This window comes from Molossus molossus, unplaced genomic scaffold (assembly GCF_014108415.1).
Source record: "Molossus molossus isolate mMolMol1 unplaced genomic scaffold, mMolMol1.p scaffold_m16_p_17, whole genome shotgun sequence".
Taxonomy (NCBI): Eukaryota; Metazoa; Chordata; class Mammalia; order Chiroptera; family Molossidae; genus Molossus; species Molossus molossus.
Window position 1 is genome coordinate 26,390,381 of NW_023425352.1, and position 18,851 is coordinate 26,409,231.

The window sequence follows — 18,851 nt, forward strand, 5'->3', positions numbered from 1 at the left end:
TGGGGGAGCAGGGGGAAAGAGAGAGAAAGAAAAAGAAACACTGATGTTAGACATGTTGATTGGTTGCTTCCTGAATGTGCCCCAACTGGTACTGGTGATTGAACCTGCAACCCAGGTACGTGCCCTTGACCGGAAATCAAACCTGCGACCCTTTGGCTCGTGGGCCAATGCTCTAACAAACAAGCCAATTCAAGTTTATGTATTACTTTTGATTATTATTACTTTTAGTTTATTTATTTTTTAATCCTCACTCGAGGATGTATTTTTTTTCATTTATCTTCAGGTAGGATGGGAGGGAGGAGTGGAGGGAGGGAGAGAGAGGGAGAGAGAAACATCAATGTGAGAGACACATCAGTTAGTTGCCTCCCACGCAACCCCGACCAGGGCCAGGGATCAAACCTGCAAGTAAGCATTACTACAAGTATCTGTACTTTTGTTTCTGGCTCATTTGAATGTATTCATGCCATATTTGGATTCTTTGAACAGGAACAGCTACAGTGGTGTCTTTTCACAGTTTTCCTATCAGATTTGTTGAGATTATCTTTTTGGTGGAAGCTATAAAATAGGGTATTTAAAAAATTATTATTATTTTTTTATTAATCCTTACCCAAGATACTTTTTTAACATTGATTTTTAGAAAGTAGAAGGGGGGAACACAGGGTGAGAGAGAGAGAAATATTGATGTGAGACACATCGATTGGTTGCCTCCTGCATGCCCCTGACCAGGGCTGGGGATCGAACCTACAATCCAGGTATGTGCCTTTGTTGAGGAATTGAACCCAAGTTTTTCAGTGTGTGGTCCAGTCCTCTAACCACTGAGTCACACTGGCTAGGGCAAATAGGGCATTTTGAAATTTTTTTTGTTTTTCCAAAGTAATCTGCCAGTCAAATTATTTTGATAACCACTGTCCTTGAGTCTTAAAAGAATTTTAGATACTGTTAATTATTTGGTCTTGGTTTTCTTTTATAACCTGCCTAGGCCCCTGCTTACATTCGGGAATGTGCCAGATCTCACTATTTGGGCTCCAGAACTCAAGCATCAAAGGTAAGAATAGGAAATTGCTCTTAGCCAAAACAAGGAGAGCATTCATTAAAATTAATGGAGCTTTATTTTTATTTTCAGTTTTTAAAAATATGCTTTTATTGATTTTTTTTAGAGAGAGAGATAGAAACATTGATGTGAGAGAGATGCATCAATTGGCTGCCTCCTGCATGCCCCCTACTGGGAATGGAGCCCAAAACCGGTGCATGTGCCTTGACTGGGAATTGAACTGGGACCTCTCAGTCCAGAGGACAATGCTCAATCCACTGAGCCACACCAGCTGGGCAAAATTAGTGGAGTTTAATTTTTTAATTTATTTTTATCCTCCCCTGAGGACATTTTTTAAACATTTATCTTCAGATAGAGCAAGAGGGAGAGAGGGGGGAAGAGAGAGAGAAATATCGATGTGAGAGAGACACATCAACTGGTTGCCACCCACAGGACGCCAACTGGGGCCGGAGCAAACTGCAACCGAGGTATGTGTCCTTAGCGGGAACCAAACCCGGGACTCTGGTCCGCAGGCCGACGCTCCAACTGCTGAACCAAACTGGCCAGGGCAAAATTAGTGGGGTTTTAAAACAAAGTATGAAATCAAAGTAAAGCCATGGAAAATAAAATGTTTTTATTGTAGTTCAAAATTATGTAGTCATTTTGAGATAACAAGAAAGACTGAGAAGAAAGTTATATGTTGAAATAAAAATTGCCTTACACACAATCTGCTTTTTGAGGTGATCCACTGATGGCATAGATTGTGTGTTTAAAGGTTTTCACAAGGCCCATCTGCATTCTTCTAGCATTTGGTATAAACAGTCTGTAAATAGCAAATGTATGAACTATTTTATGGTAATAAAAGTACAACATTGTGTCATACAGTCTTATTTTAGGTTTAGTAGTAAGGTAACAAGCACTCTATCAAATAGCTAAAAGACTTGAGACCACATGAGCTTAGAAAGTAAATGTATGCTGTTTATTAACAAGATTACATGTGATTATTGAGCTCAGTGGGTTAGAAAATCATCCTAATAACACCAAGGTTGAGGATTCGATCTCAGGTCAGGGTACATACAAGAATCGACCAATGAATGCATAAGTAAGTAGAACAAGTCTCTCTCTCTCTCTGTCTCTCTCTTTCTTGCTCCCTCTCTCTGTCACCCCCCCTCTCCCTCTCCTTCCCCCTCTTCCTTTTTCTCTCTAAAATCAATAAAAAGCTATACATTAAAAAAATATATATGTATTCTGTAATTATAGGTATCTTTTTATCTGATAATAGTTTTTAGACTTTCATTGTTCCCAGATGTAAGAATATACCATGTTTCCTACCTCCCCACTTTTCTTTTTGCTCCAGGGTTGTAGGAACCTAAAAACAAACCTGGTAGGATATATTAATTTACTTTTCTTTTAATTTTCTCTAGGATGATCTTGATCTGATGGCTTCATGTCATTCTAAGTCCTCCCAACTGGCAAAATCTCAGAAACGGAACTGGATGGATTCCTGCTCACATCAGGAGGAGACCCAGCAGCGTACGGACGAGGCACTGAGAGAGCTGTTCCAGCACGTTCACAACATGCCAGAGTCAGCAAAGAAGAAACAGCTTATCAGACAGGTGCCCCAAAGCAGGGAAACAGTGACATGGCTTTAGTAATACATGTGATCATGGTTGTAGAATCACTAGGGAATATTGTTAAGAATCTCATTTAATTTTTGGCTCTTATAGGCCCAAGTTTTGGCTCAGCCATGAAAGCAAACTTGTGTGTGGAACCTATGCAATCTCTGTACTACTGCCCCATTTGAGAAAAGAGAGGAGGCTTTTGAATTTTTCTAGTTAAACAGAAGGGTCCAAGTGTGGTTAGAGTTTCTCTAATTTGATCATAGATTGCTGAAAGAGAACCAGCAGTTACAATATATTATTTCAAAGTTTAAACCCTTTATATTTTTTTGGCAAATAGCTTAACCTTTCTGAATTTCAATTTTCTTTTTGTAAAATGGTAATTGTAATGCCCATGTTATAAAGATCAGAGAGAATCTATATAAAGTGGTTGACAGAGCAGAGCAAAAGTGGTATCTCTTAGTGAGTTGTTTGCAGTTAAAAAACACCGTTAGCCAAGGGCCTTGTCTGATATTAGAAGTAGGAATTCTAGTGACTAAGTTTATTTATTTTGGAGCTATGGGAGTTCTCTCATTTGCCATTTTGAGACTCAAAGTGTAGCTTGAGTAAATCTGATGACTTGGTTAGTTTCTTTCTCAGGAAATTTCTTTTGTCTCAGACTCTCTCGAATTTTACCTGAACAGGCAAGGTCAGTCTCTTGACTTCTTATTCAACTGAGACCTTCTTGAGGGAAGAGTCTGTGTTCAAGTAATTTTTTTTATACCTAATCTCAAGCATAGGGCCAGATATAAACAGGTGCTCAGAAAATGTTGAACTGAGCTGTTCTTTTTTTATCCTCACCCAAGGATATTTTTACATTTATCTTCAGATAGAGCAGGAGGGAGAGAAGGAGGAAGAGAGAGAGAAAAACATCGATGTGAGAGAGACACATCGATTGGCTGCCACCCGCACGACCCCCAACCAGGGCCGGGGACCAACCGCAACCCGAGGCATGTGCCCTTGTCTGGAATCGAACCCGGGACTCCTTGGTCTGTGGGCTGACACGCCAATCACTTAGCCAAACCTGCCAGGGCTGAGCTGTTCTTAATAATTGACAGAGTCCTTTAAGAGAAGTTTTCTGTCACTCACTCTCTTTGAAGTTACTTTGATATCTAGCAAATTGTTATTTGACTAGAATTTTAGAGGGTGTTAGCTGAGTATTATTACCGATTCAAAGCAGTGTAGTGATTTGATTCTTGATAGAGACTAAGATAGCAATTCAGGTAGGATAAGTGTAGTGACTTATCAAGAACACTGAGGGTTAAATGTAATACAAAGGAAAACTTTTTTTTTTTTATTCTTACCCGAGGACATCTTTCGATATTTTGTTCAGATAGAGTGGGAGGGAGAGAGAGAGAGAGAAACATCGACGTGAAAGGGACACATCAAGTGGTTGCCACCCGCATGACCCAACCAGGGCTGGGGACAAACTGCAACTGAGGTTCGTGCCCTTAGCGGAAACTGAACCCGGGTCTCTCTGGACCACAGGCCGACGCTCCAACCGCTGAGCCAAACTGGCCAGGGCAGGAAAACTCTTAACATTTTTTTTGTTCTTTTATTTATTTATTTTTTTAGAAAAGTAGGAAATTATAGAGAAGGATAAGAAGAAAATAAAATCACTCATCTCACCAGTGTTTACATTTTGGCTATTTCTTTCAGTCTTTTTGTATGGATGTCGTTTTTTATTGTTTGATCATACCATGTACTTTCTTTTATCGCTCTCTTTTCACCAAGTATTACAGCATAAGCATTTTCTTATGCATAACTGCAAACTCCTTGCCTATATTTAAAATACTGCCATTTCTCCCTGCCAGTATGAGTTGGTTAGAGTGTTGTTCCATACCCTGAAAGGTTGTGGGTTCCATTCCTGGTCTTGGTCAGGGCATGCAGGAGGTAACCAATTGATATTTCTTTCTCACGTACATGTTTCTCCCCTCTCTCTCTCTTTTTTTTATCCTCATCCAAGGACATTTTTTGCATCTGTCTTTATATAGAGCGGGAGGAGAGAGGGAGGGAGAGAGAGAGAAACATCAACATGAGGGACACATAGAGTGGTTGCCACCCACACGACCCCAACCCGGGCCATGGACAGACTGCATCTGAGGTACATGCCCTTATCAGGAACCGAACTGGGACACTCTGGTCCACGGGCCAACACTCTAACCGCTGAGCCAAACCGGCCAGGGCTCCCCTCTCTCTTTAAAAAAAAAAAAATCCTTTGGGGAGGATTAAAAAAAAAAGAAGAAAATAGAAACTACTTATAATCCAGAGTTAACCACTGATAACATTTTCATTTTCTTCTAGAGTTTCTTTTTATGAGTGTGTATTTCAAATTTTTTTCTGATTCCAATTCGATTTTTTTGGTGTGCACTATTTGATTTAATTAACCCTCAGACTAATTTAATAAATTTGGACTTGCTTTTTTGGCAGCACCAATTCTGCCTTTGTGATTTGCTTACCACCTTACTTGCTAATCTGTATTACATAGAGTCACTTATTCCTGTACTTTTCTCGGTATTTACACTTAGCTATTCATATGGTTGTCACAGCATGCTATCTCTTTTTTTATTTTTATTTATTTTATTTTTTAAAAAGTAATTCAGTCAGTATGTGTTGCAAGCACTTTATTTATTATAGTACGTGCCCCTAGCGGGAACCAAACCAGGGACTCTCTGGTCCGCAGGCCGATGCTTAACTGCTGAGCCAAACTGGCCAGGGCACAGCATGCTATTTCTTGATGGGAGAATATTAACAAAATGTTCTCTATGTTTTCTTTTAGTTTAATAAGCAATCTGTGACCCAAACACCAGGGCAAGAACCTTCTACTCCCCGGGTACAGAAGAGGGCCCGTTCCCGTTCCTTCAGCGGCCTTATTAAGGTAGGTATGCTGTGCTGTCAGTTTCGCAATGACTGTGAGAAAATTGAACAGTTGGATTGTTCTTATGCATAAACAGTTTTCTTCTATTCTTTGGGAGCCTATAAAGGGCTTATTTGTAAGGGGATACAGATAGAATTTGGAAAGATTTTATTTTTGAAAGCATTTTGCTGTGCTTCAAATCAGAGAAGAGGCTCTGATTGGAGAAGTGAGGAATAAAAGAGTTAAAGGGGTCTGGCTGGTGTGGCTCAGTGGATTGAGCGTTGACCCATGCACCAAGAGGTCACTGGTTCAACTCCTGGTCAGGGCACATGCCCAGGTTGTGGGCTTGATCCCCAGTAGGGGGTGTGCAGGAGACAGCCGATCAGTGTTTTTCTGTCATATTGATATTTTTATCTCTCTCTCTAAAAAAATCAATAACATATTTTTTTAAAAGAAATAAAATCCCATCCTTTTCTTCTGGGGTTGAGGACAGAGTCCTTATTCTTGAGTTGTGTAAAGTCTCTTTTGCTTCATGACCTGCTTTGTGCTATACATTTCATTATACAATTTGCTGAAGTTATAGAGAAGTGAGAAGGTTGACAGAGACTAGGAAAATTGCTAGGAAATAGATTTTGTGAGTTTTAGGTAACTCAAATTTTTATGGGCTTAGTATTTGATTAGTTGTATTCTCTTTCTTTGTATCAAATTCATTACAAATCTTGTATTTGAAACAAATACAATACATACTTCAGTGCTGCTGCTGCCATCACTGTTTGCAGATTCAATTTACCAGTCTTTGTGGGCGATCTGAACTTGTAGTTAGAGGATATTGTCATCAGGTGGCAGTAGATAGCTTGATTATTGGGTTCAAATTTCCAGGCATACCTAAATTAAGGCAAGGTTCTGGTTAACTTGGAGTGAGATTAGCACTATTCTGTATTCTGTTGTTTTTCTTTTTAAAATTATTTTAGCTCTGGCCAGTTTCGCTCAGTGGTTAGAGCGTCAGCCTGTGGTCCTGAGAGACACGGGTTCAATTCCCACTAAGGGCACGTACCTCGGTTGCAGTTTGTCCCTGGCCCTGATTGGGTTGTGTGGGTGGGCGGCCACTCCATCAGCCCCTTTCACGTCGATGTTTCTCTCCCCCCACCCCCCACTCTATCTGAACAAAAAATGGAAAAATGTCCTTGGGTGAGGATAAAAAAAAAAGTATTTTCATTATAAATGAAAAGACTTTTGAGCTTCTAATAGATGTAGGTTTCGGCTCAATAGCAATAGAGTAATGAAATGTCTTTTAAAAAACTCATTTTAGGCTTTACAACTGGTCCTTTGGCTCTTGGCCTCGCAAATTCATTGTACTTTGAGATGATATCTGACTTTTGAAAGAAAATCATTCAAACATTTCCATGTTTTAGCTATTTGATTTGTGTCCTGCTTTGATTCTTTTTTATTTTTTATTTATTTTTTATTGATTTTAGAGAGAGAGGAAGGAAGGAAAGGAGAGGGCAAGAGAGATAGAAACATTGGTGAGAGAGAACATTGATTGACTGCCTCCTACATGCCCCCCACTGGGGATTTGGCCCACAACCTGGGCATGTGCCCCACTGAACCATACCAGCTGGGCTTTTTTTTTTTTTTGGCTAGAGTTTTTTCCTCTAAAATTTCTCTCATGTAAATAGTTTATCACATCATAATATTCTGAATATTGCTGGTAATATATTTTTATTATTACTATTTTTGTTGTTAATCTTCACCTGAGAATATTTTTTTTATTGATTTTTAGAGAGAGTGGAAGGGAGGGGGGAAAGAGAGAGGGAGAGAGAGAGAGGAGAAACATTGATGTGAGAGAGACACATCGATTGGTTACCTCCTGCACATACCCCGACTGGGCCGGGGATTGAACCTATAACCCAGGGACATGCCCTTGACCAGGAATTGAACCCCTGACCCTTTGGTCGGTGGGCCTATGCTCTAACCATTGATTAACACTGGCAGGGTGTGGCAATGTTTATATTGTAGAGTTTAATGTTGTAGTTTTCATATGTTCTTTTTTTGAAATTCAAATTTATTCTCTAAGAAGAAAAAAAGATTTCTCCAAAGATTGTGGAATTGTCAGTGTCAGCTGTTACATTAGGTTATATCAGCTTCTAAGCTGTTCAGAGATGGAAGGACTTTTAGTCTTGCTCTGAATGTTGGTATAGTCATGTGACCCTCTTAAGAAGGCCTGTATCCTCTTGTGATTAGAAACTCTTTTAGAATTTTTCCGTATTTTCCAATCCTGTGTGAGGATATGACAAGAAAGTAAAGTCTTAGAGTGGACCCAGAGTAAGTATTCTCTAGTTGGGAGGGCAGGAGGGGACTCTTAAGAACTGCCAGAGATAATATGCCTTTGGGGAAAAGTTATACAAGGAAGTAACTGGCCTTTCTTTTTTTTTTTTTATCCTCACCCAAGGACATTTTTTGTTCAGATAGAGTGGGAGGGAGAGGAAGAGAGAGAGAGGGAAACATCGATGTGAAAGGGACACATCGATGTGAAAGGGACACATTGAGTGGCTGCCACCCGCACGACCAAACTGCAACCGAGGTACATGCCCTTAGCGGGAACCGAACCCGGGCCTCTCGGGACCGCAGGCCGACGCTCTAACCGCTGAGCCAAACCGGCCAGGGCTGGCCTTTCTTTTATGGCCTCAGAAGCACACTGCCTGTATTAGTGAGTTTAAATAAACTGTAAAGTTCTTCTAACATTGCAGCCCTTTTTAATGTAGAAGAAAAGTGATTACTTAAAGAAGGCAATGATTTCAGTGTTTTCTTTTTTGTAACATAGTTTGGCTTCCCTTGTATAAGATGGCTTGGGAGAATTTATCAGAAAGCTGAGATTTTCTTAACCTAAGGAACTGTAGTTTTGAAGGCGAGAATAGCTATAATATAGACATTGCAGATGTTTATAAATCAGATATTTTCTCTTTAAATCAGCGGAAGGTCCTGGGAAATCAGATGATGTCAGAAAAGAAGAACAAGGCCCCTACTCCGGAAGCTCTAGCCATTGGTGAATTGAAGAGAGCCAGCAAAGAAAATATGAACTTAGTAAGATACTGTTCTTTTGTTGTTGTTGTTAGTCCTCACCTGAGGACATTTTTTTCTATTGGTTTTTAGAGAGAGTGGAAGGGAAGAAGGGAGGAGGGGGGAGAGAAACACTAAGATACTGTACTTTGTACTTTCTTTTTGTATGTGTACATTTGTAGAAAGGAGGAAAATTGATATACTGTCATCTGTTTTCTGTTTGACTATGTTTCTCAGTAAACTGTGCCTTTTTTCAGTCCTTTCATTTATGCTGACTGTCATCTTTCTGTAGGTTTTCATTGATTCCTTCAACAAACACATTTTGAATTCAAGGAAGATGTAGCCAGTCATAAGCAGAGAAGACAAATACAGTGAGATACATACAGGAACATAGTGTTGGAGGGAGTACTTCTCTCTAGGAAACTCCACAGGGTGGGTAGTGTTTGAGCCAGGCTCCCTGGCACTGCATTACCCGTGGAGGAGTCCTTCAAGGTATCCCAGGCATGGTTACTTCATTAGCCAGCAAGAAAACCAGTTAAAATGAATGAGATATAAATATGTCAGTGAAACTTTTCACATTGAAATTGAACCAGTAGACAATTTCTCTATTAGTAAAGTCTGGCTATAAGAATGGCATAGAATATTTAAGCCACTATAAAAATTTCTTGTTACAGTTATTTTCTGGATCTCCAGCTGACACAGTGACACCAACAAGACTGAAATGGTGTGATGGGAAGAAAGAGGGGAAAAAAGGTATTCACTGTATTTATTCTGTGTTCTTATTAAGTGTAGTTCCTTTCTGTATCTAGTCAGTCAGCAGCATTTCAAAAATTCCTAGTGTAGTATAGTTGTAGTTAGAAGTGATGTAAAAATTACAAGGCTGGGTCCTTGCCCTTGAGTTCATTAAGCAGATGGTTATTGAGCATCTACTCAGCACTGTCCCAGGTGCTGAGGGTGGAGCTGTGAATACAGACCCACCTGGTCCCTGCGTTCTTGGACAGATGGGACATGTGTAAAATACCTTCAGAGTACTTGTTAAGCAAATAAAAAACAAGTGTTAAACTAATTCGTGAAACCAAGTACAGAAACCCTGAGAATATGCTCAGTGAACATGGAATAGTTATGCTCCTTTTTATTGTAGTCTTCAGCTTTGTTTCTTCAGTGAAGCTCTCCAGATAGACAGTGCATGCTGAAGGACCCTGGAAATCTCATACAAGATGTTTTTGAGGTTTAGAACAAAGAGGATTATTTAGGCTGGGCCTGCTGGTTGCCCAGGCTTTTCTGGTGAAAGGCAGTGGCTACTGTGCTTTCCTCTGAAGAAGCCATGTGTTTTATTGGAAAGACCAGGGGATTTGTAGTTAGACCTGAGACCTGATTTGAGTCATCATTCCTCTGGCCTGGGAAAACCATTCATTCTCTCTGATTCCAAGTTTCCTCCTCTGAAAATGAGGATGTTATATCTACTTCAGAGATTTCTTACGAGACTCAATCTAACAAATGTTTTGGAAGCACATTGTGATTTTTTTTTTAATCCTCACCTGAGGACATTTTTCCTTTTTTTTTTTTCTTTTGTTCAGATAGAGTGGGAGGGAGAGAGAGAGAGAAACACCAACGTGAAAGAGATACATCGAGTGGCTGCCTCCCACATGACCCAATCAGGGCCAGGGACAAACTGCAACCAAGGTACGTGCCCTTAGCGGGAACGGAACCTGGGTGTCTCCGGACCGCAGGCCGACACTCTGCTGAGCCAAACCGGCCAGGGCCACATTGTGATTATTAAAGCATAAACAAGTGGTCATAATTGTTACTAAAGAAAACTGGCCCAGCCCTGGCCGGTTTGGCTCAGCAGTTAGAGGCTGACGCTCTACCGCTCTTTGGTCTGTGAGTCAATGCTCTACCGCTGAGCCAAACAGGCCAGGGCGTGATGGTGTTTTGTACTGATCTCAGCCTATCAGTAACCAATGTTGTGGTTGGATTGGCCATTGTGGTTCTTATTATGATTGCAAGATGCCCTTCAGGAATAACCATCAGGAATTTTTGAAAAAAAATTGAAAGGTTTATTACTTACAAGACCTGGAAATTAGCCCGCCTGGGGCCTCACAGCGAGGTCATAGGTAGAGAAGGAGTGCACTGGTCTAGGGTTCTGCTTTTATTGGGGCCTAGGGTTTTGTGGGCTCACTCTTTACTGGTGAATTCAAAACAAGAATGGAATTTGAAGTGTGAGAAGAGAAAAAATCAAGTGGCCAAATGGTCAATTATTGAAATCTACCAAGTTCTCTAAAGTATAGGAACCTCAATGGGGAGGTGGCCTAGCTCTTTATCTAGTCAGTATGGCTGGCTGGCCATGTGTTTATTGGACATAGCTGTCTTTGTTATTTATTTAAGAATAGTTTATTGATTTTTAGAGTGTCAGGAAGGGAGAATAGAGAAACATCAATGTGAGCACGCAAGAGGGCAACATCTGTCGGCCGCCTCCTGCAGGCAGTGTGGGCATGTGCCCTGATGGAGAATCTAATTGGCAGCCTTTGGTGCACAGAAGGATGCTCAACCAACTGAGTTACACCAGCCAGGGCTGGAGATAGCTATCTTTGAAGTGGAGGTTTCTTTGAAATGGATGCCTCAGCAATTAAAGCTTAACCAGGCACTTGCATTACAAAAAGAAAAAAACTGTCGAGGCTTCCGCTGCAGGTTGTAAGAACCTGAGCTCTGCACTCAGTTAGGCTTGGGCTCTGTCTTCAGCTTTGCTGCTTAATAGCTTTATAAATCTTGGGGCAAATTAACTTGTGTAGGCTTCAGACTGTTCATCAGAAAGGTAAGTGCATCACCTCATGCACAGGTGGTTGGGAGGATAAATGAGGTAATGTACATAAAGAACTCAGAGCAGTGCTTGGCGCAAAATAGGCAATTAATAAAGTGGTAGCTGTTGTTGCCTTTAAGATGATGTGTTTTCATCCCAGTTGGTGTGGCTCGGTGGTTGAGTGTTAACCCATGCACCAAGAGATCACCAGTTTGATTATTGGTCAGGGCACATGTTCACTGTAGCGTTATTTACAATAGCCAAGATTTGGAAGCAGCCCAAGTGCCCATCAGTAGATGAGTGGATAAAAAAGCTATAGTACATTTACACAATGGAATATTACTTGGCCGTGAACTCTTTTTTTTTTTTTTTAATCCTCATCCGAGGACATTTTTCCATTTTTTGTACAGATAGAGTGGGAGGGAGAGAGAGGAAGAGAGAGAGAGGGAAACATCGATGTGAAAGGGACACATCGAGTGGCTGCCACCCGCACGACCAACCAGGGCCGGGGACAAACTGCAACCGAGGTACGTGCCCTTAGCGGGAACCGAACCCGGGTCTCTCCAGACCGCAGGCGGATGCTCTAACCGCTGAGCCAAACCGGCCAGGGCTTGGCCGTGAACTCTTACCTTTTGTGACAGCATGGATGGACCTAGAGGGTATTATGAAAATAAGTCCATCAGAGAAGACAAATACCATATGATTTCACTTATATGTGGAATCTAATGAACAAAATAAACCAACAAAATATAAACAGACTCATAGATACAAGGAACAGACTGACAGCTGTCAGGGGTGTGGTTTGGGGGTCTGGGTGAAGTAATTAAGCAGTACAAATTGGTAGTTGCAGAATAGCCACAGAGATGTGGATTGTCAACATGGGGAGTATGGTTAATAATGTCAGATAATTGGGTGCTTGGGGCGGGGGTTGGCGATGAGGGATACACCACTGTGTTGAGTGCATGGTTTTCTGGCCACTTTGCTGTGCACCTGAAATTGATGTGGAATAGTATTGAATGTAAGCTGTGCTTGAAAAAAAAAAGATGACGTAATGAACTGAGATTAGAGCATTTGGACAAACTGAAGATTACTTGGTAGAAATTCATCAATTCTCAATTAAACTTTTAGTCCTCAGTTTATAGAAAATATTAAGTATAGTTTCTCTAGCTTTTAAGTAGAATGTTTGCAAAAAGAAGTATTTCTAAATGTGCTTCATGCCCTTGTTTCTCTTTCAACCTAGGATTTCTCTGAAGGATCCAGAGTTTGCTGTTGTCCACCCAGAATTTTCTCTGTAGTGGGCCAGGCATCATTCCTGCTCACAGAGAAGTTTGGACTTGCAGCTTGCCTGCTGCATTTTGAATTGTGAAAGTTAATTAATCCTATGACTCGACTGATACCTCTAACCGCACTCACTGGATGTTTTCTGCAGACTCTGCCTTCCGAACCAGTGCTAGCAACTCTCTCTCTGTCTTTTAATACTGTGGAGAAACCACTAACCGGCCAGTCAGCTTACACAGCACAGAAAATGGGCAGAACTAGGCAGACTCCAGTGCTTATTCTGTGTATTTGTTTAGACAGATTCTATTTTTTAAAAATATGAGATTTGTGCTTAACTGCGTGTTTTTCTTTTTCTTTTTTAAAGTATTGTCAAATCTAGCAGATTGGTGTTATTTTTAACTGATATTTTGGGCTTTTCTCTGTTTTAATAGTGTTGGGTATTTTTGTTGTTATTTCTTGTTTGTGTTTTAAAGCTGTTTTTGTATACGTCATCTAAATGGGCTCTAAGCCAGATGTTTTTCCCTTCTTTGTCACTTTAACTTTGGGAAAGCTCTATATCTCATGAGGCTGTATCCCTCAATACCTTATTTGTGTCCAAGGAATGTATGGCTTTCTTGGAAATTTTTCATTATTTCTTAGGCCTGAGATTGCAGGGTATTGGTTTGCAGTATTGAAAAAGGAGAATTCAGAATGATACAGTATTTTAACAAATGTTAATTATTAAATTGTATCCCTCCCTCTCTCTTCTCTCCCTCCCTGAGTTCCTCTTTCCTCAGTGATGCCAAATAATTGTGTGGTTGCTGAACTCATTTCCTTTTCTCAGGTTCTTCTCACCTAAAACATCTCTGGTGCCATGTGGTACCAGTACTTCTGTGCCAAATCACTGTGACTCAAGGAAGGTCTCTGGCTGCTTAATTGAGGTTTGCCTGTATGTAGTGGAAGCTCTGGAGTAATCCCAGGTTGAGGCTGGCTGGCTTTATGTTCTGGAGGACTCCTCAGGGGTGGGGTTATGCTGCATTCTTCTAAGGGACCAGGTCTGCAGCCAGCTGGAGTCAGAGGAAGGAAGTGAGCAGCAGTCTCTGCAGGGCTGAGAGGATTTAAAGGAGAGAATGTTCTCATTTGGAAGCAGTGTGGCTTATCAGCGCAGTTCTGATAGCTGCACAGCCCCTCTCCTCGTCATATGGGCACGGGGAGGAGTTTGGAGACCGGGCTGGAGCTGGAGCTTTGAGTGGGTTGAGATGTTCACATGTGCTTGAGGTGAGCAGTGGCATGGTTTTGATCTCGTGTGAATGCTCACTGCCCCCGGAGCAGGTGTGGCAGGCGAGGACAGTTGGTCTGTGCTGCTCCAGTAAGCTGTGTACATTCGTTCTCCGTGTGCTGGAGCTGTCGGGCCTCTGCGGGGGAGCAGCTGCCCGGCAAAGTGTGCTTGGCGGGCCTGTTTTTAAACTGTTGAAAATGCTGTATTATCACTGACATGAAAATGACCCTGGGAGCAGAGTTTGGTTTTGTTTCGGTGTCAGTTCTTTCTCATACTTACTGTTTCTTTTGCTGCTGTAACAGCAATAGTGAAGAAAAACTAAATAAAATTTGGCCTTCCAGTTTGATAGATTGATGGTTAGGAGTATAAAACTGCGTAGAGTCTCTTTCTCTAGAGCAGTTTTATGTTATTCTTAAAAGTACTTCTTGGTGCCTGGCCTGTTTGGCTTAGTGGTTAGAGCGTGGGCCTGCAGACTGAAGAGTTGAGGGTTCGATTCTGATCAAGGGCATGCATGTACCTTGGTTGCAGTTTGGTCCCATGCAGGAGGCAGTGTCTCTCTCTCTCTCCCCCTCTTCCCCTTCCACTCTATCTGAAGATAAATAGAAGAATATCTTTGGGTGAGGATTTAAAAAAAAAGTACTTCTTAGCAAGTTAATTTGTATAAGTTTCTATTTGGCTTTTGTCCTTATTGAAAAAAAATAAAATTCCTTGCACCAGCTGTCAGTGAATTCAAATCAAAACCCCTTTCGGTGTGACCAGACTGAAGTAGTGTCCTCCCTTCTCTCCACACTTGATTCATCTAACTGCTTCTCCCCTGCAGTGTGGACTGTCCTACATAATCCGGCCTCAGCTAGCGGGAGCAGACAGTGACCCAGTACCTCCTTGTCATCGAGTTTGCTCTGTGGTTTGGTCTGAGGAGGTACGTGATATTTAGGAGGCCCTCTTTGTACGGAGTCGGTAGTGTTCTGGTGCTGGGGTGGGGCGAGATCTGCCGCGTGGGCGTGTTTTCATACGGCGCGGCTCGCACGGGCCTTGTGTCTGTATCGGTGTGTGTGTTTCAGTTAAGTTATTTATTAAACATGCTTTCCTTTGCTTTAAGGGTATGATAAGTCATTAAAAAAAAAATAGAAACTGTGATCCAGTTGGAATCCACATTTGAGAAATAAATAGCATAACCTGCCTTGTAATATGTAACTGTTCTAATCCTGTGGAATCTTATGGAGAACTCAAAAACAAAAACCCTTTTCATTTGCCACAGAAGGGTACTGTTTTTCTTCTGCCTTGGTGGGTGGGTATTTTCTGAGCCAGTATTTAACAATTTTTTAAGTCTGTAAGATTAAAAAAATGTTTTTTATGTTTACTTTTCTTTGTGGACCAATCTCTTTGAAATGCCTCTTCTTCTGGCTTGTAAAATTTCATTTCTTTCTGGGGTCAGTTGAGATGGGTTTTGCTGTGGTGTCAACCCGGGGCAATGTTTTTGTGCCAGAGGCTCAAGCATAAAAACAGACCACCTCATTGATTCAGATCTGCATTGAGTGAGCCACAGTGTTGAATCAGGGAAAAAACCATAGGCATTGCAGTTGCTTACCTTTTATAGTGATGGACTTTTGCACTGGGACCAATGAATCTGGTTTGAAAAGTCCACTGCAAAAAATAAAAAAAATAAAACCCCCAAAAAAGAAACAACAAAAGAAAGAGAAAAAATGACACACAGTGAGAAAAATAACCAGCCCTGGCTGGTTTGGCTCAGCAGTTGGAGTGTCATCCTAAGGACCGAAGGGTCATGGGTTCAGTTCTCAGTCAAGGGCATGTTGTACCTTGGTTGCAGGTTTGATCCCTGGCCTTGGTCGGGGTCGAGGGGGAAGCAACCAATCGATGTGTTTCTCTTGCGTCAATGTTTCTCTCTTCCCCCTCCCTCCCTTTCACTCTATCTAAAAATTAATGGACGCCCTGGCCGGTTTGGCTCAGTGGTTAGAGCGTCGGCTTGCGGTCCACGGAGACCCGGGTTCGGTTCCCGCTAAGGGCACGTACCTTGGCTGCAGTTTGTCCCCGGCCCTGGTTGGGTCGTGTGGGTGGTGGCCACTCGATGTGTCCCTTTCACATCAATGTTTCTCTCTCTTCCTCTCTCTCCTTCCCTCTCTGAGTAAAAAAATGGAAAAATGCCCTCGGGTGAGGATAAAAAAATAAAAAATAAATAAAAATAAAAATTAATGGAAAAATATCCTTGGGTGAGGATTAAAAAAAAATAAAAACAAACAAACAAAAACAAACCAAGATCTCCAGTGCAGCAGTGAAAGGATTAGGAGATGCTGATTATGTCGGAGAGGCCAACATATTAAAGGGACTGGTGCTTAGACATAGCTGAAACCACAGCTGACCCACCACAAGCTCTTTACTCTGAATGTCCTTCCGGGGTCAGCCAGCGATGACAAGGGAGCGCCCTTGGGAGGTGGAGTAATCAGGGCTGTTGAGCGCGGTGACACGTAGTTCAGAGGTGGTGGTTTCGTTGGCCCGTGGGAAGCCAGGTGCCCGGAGTGCCAGAGCAGGGCCGTTCTCTCCGGAACAGCCGTGTTCCTGCTCAGCTTCCCTCACAGGAGCCTCACAGGACTCGGCTTAAAACAGCTGCCTTCTAGGAGAACCCCATGGCGACCAGCTGTGTGGTCATGCATCACTGGGCAGCCGTCTTGGGGAATGGACGTCTCTAGACTGTCTGCTTCCTTACTTTGTACAGGGCCTTGCACAGAGGCTTGAAGCTGATGGCTCATTCTGGAGATGGCCTTTCCCAGGACAGAGCCTCCTCCTTGCCCTCCTCCGCCCTGAAGTCTTCGTGCTGAAGATAAGACCCAGGCCCAAACCTGGACACCAGCATTTGGCTGGGTTGCCCTACATTTAGGGGAAGATTTGGCTTCCTAAAATGCACAAGCTTTTCAAACCGGCGGTAATTAACCCAATCTAAAACTGCTATAAAAACCTGGCTTTCCTAGACAGCTAATGCTGAGATCTTTCCACTAGTGGAGAGTTGATGGAGGGGCTAGGGAGGAGGCGGAGTACATAATAGCCTGAGTGCCTGAGTTACCATGGAAACTGGAGTGTGTGAGGCCACAGCCGTGCTAAAGAGCCATTGAGCACTCCCCCACATGTTTGGGGTCCAGCAGAACCTGTTGGGAAAAACACTCCCGCCCAGGGTCCTTTCTTCATAGCAAGGGGTTGCCTTTGCTATCCCTGAGCGCGTTGAACAAGAGAACAGGTTTCTTAACTGTCACCATTTTTTTCATTCTTGTTTGACTATATATCATTCATATATATATATATACACACACACACACACATATATGTATGTGTATAACTGTAAAGAAATAACCATATGCATTGTCTTTTCTATTCATGTAATGTTTGGAAATTAAATTTCTTTTGTTTCATATCCATAGGCTTTGACTAGTTTCTTAATTCACATTTTGACTGACAGATTATTTTAGAGATTGCTTTTAAAAAAAATCTCTCAGTTTTAGCCCTGGCCAGTTGGCTCAGTGGTAGAGCGTTGGCCCTCGGAACCAAAGTATCTTGGGTTTGATTCCAGTCAAGGGCACGTACCTTGGTTGCGGTTTGTCCCCGCCCTGGTTGGGGTGGTGTGGGAGGCAACGAGTCAATGTGTCCCTCTCACGTCAATGTTTCCCTCTCTCTCTACCTGAAGATAAACAGAAAAATATCCTCGGGTGAGGATTAAAAAACACAAAACAAAAAAATTCCCCCCATTTTATTAAGGTATTATTGACAGAGGTTCCTCTTTTTTTTGTTTTTAAGTATGTTTTTATTAATTTTTTAGAGTGAGAGGAAAGGAAAGAGAGCTAGAAACATCGATGTGAGAAACATTGCTCAGCTGCCTCCTGCACACTCCCTACTGAGGATCGAGCCCACAACCCGAGCATGTGCCCGGAATGGGAATTGGGACCTCTCAGTCCATGGGCTGGCGCTCAATCCACTGAGCCACACCGGCCGGGCGAGAGGTTCCTCTTGCTCCAAGGACATGAACCTCTAGGAGAAGCAGCCCCTCAGCTTGTTTCCAGCTGGGTGGTGGGTGTGGGGGGAAGGGAGCCTTTTGGCTGAGAGGATTCGGGATTGGAACCACTGGGAATTCTGAGCTTCCTGATTTCCGGTGGCTGGGTTTGGGATGCTTTGCCCAGAGTTCAGTTTCTCACAGAATCTTTATTCCCTCATTTAAAAATAAGGAGTGACATTTACAGGAACAGTTAAAACCAAATGACATTTTCATCTAGGGCGGCAAGTTGTAATGTTCAGACAAATCTGGTTGACATGTTTCTGCCACTTATTATGTATGTGATCTTGAGTATGTCCCCTCATCTGCATGGTGAGGACAGTGGCATCCAGTGTCAGTAATGCTGTGCTTGCAGATGTAAGCTTAGCACAAAAGGTTTTATTTTGGGGTCTGTAAGTTGTACTTCAGGGTACCATTTGCCCCTGTTTCTATGTAAAATTTTGTGTACATTTGAGTTTTTCTAGGGTAGATTTTAACACGTCCACGAGAATTCCAGAGGCATCCTTGACCACTGAATCCTGAGGACCACTAGCCTTTCCCAGAGCCTGGCAGGTGGCAGGTATTCATTAAATGTTAATTCTCTCTCTGCTAAGGAAAATTTTATAATCAGCAAGTTATTGGTGCTGACATCATTATTTTTGATAACAAAGGAGTTAGTTAAATCTGGAATAGGGGGAAAAACTCTGCAGCTGTCTCTACTCCATTACCTGTCCAGCCTCTCTTCTTTTGTCGTGTTCGCTCCCCAGGTGCTGCTCAGGACTGTGTCCCTCTGTCCTCCTCCCAAGAACCAACTTCATTATTTCCTGTGAAGAAAGGAGCCAAGTCTGTTTCTTGGAACTGAAGCATGGAGAGACCCTTACAG

At 42.2% G+C, this 18,851-nt stretch overlaps 1 protein-coding gene across 4 annotated transcripts in view; it reads left to right on the forward strand.

Moving 5' to 3' along the window:
- Positions 1-14,874, forward strand: part of ARHGAP19 (Rho GTPase activating protein 19) — a 65,713-nt gene extending 50,839 nt beyond the window's left edge. For 2 of the 4 annotated variants that reach the window (XM_036265123.1, XM_036265121.1), the window contains exons 7-12: positions 980-1,045; positions 2,455-2,646; positions 5,468-5,566; positions 8,516-8,626; positions 9,277-9,355; positions 14,756-14,873. In XM_036265123.1, the coding sequence (XP_036121016.1) occupies positions 980-1,045; positions 2,455-2,646; positions 5,468-5,566; positions 8,516-8,626; positions 9,277-9,355; positions 14,756-14,805 (597 nt within the window). In that variant the 3' untranslated portion in view covers positions 14,806-14,873. Of the gene's footprint in view, positions 1-979; positions 1,046-2,454; positions 2,647-5,467; positions 5,567-8,515; positions 8,627-9,276; positions 9,356-12,639; positions 12,757-14,755 lie in introns of those variants that run through there. The other 2 variants (XM_036265120.1, XM_036265122.1) reach the window with 2 other exon arrangements.
- The last annotated feature ends 3,977 nt before the right edge of the window (positions 14,875-18,851 follow it).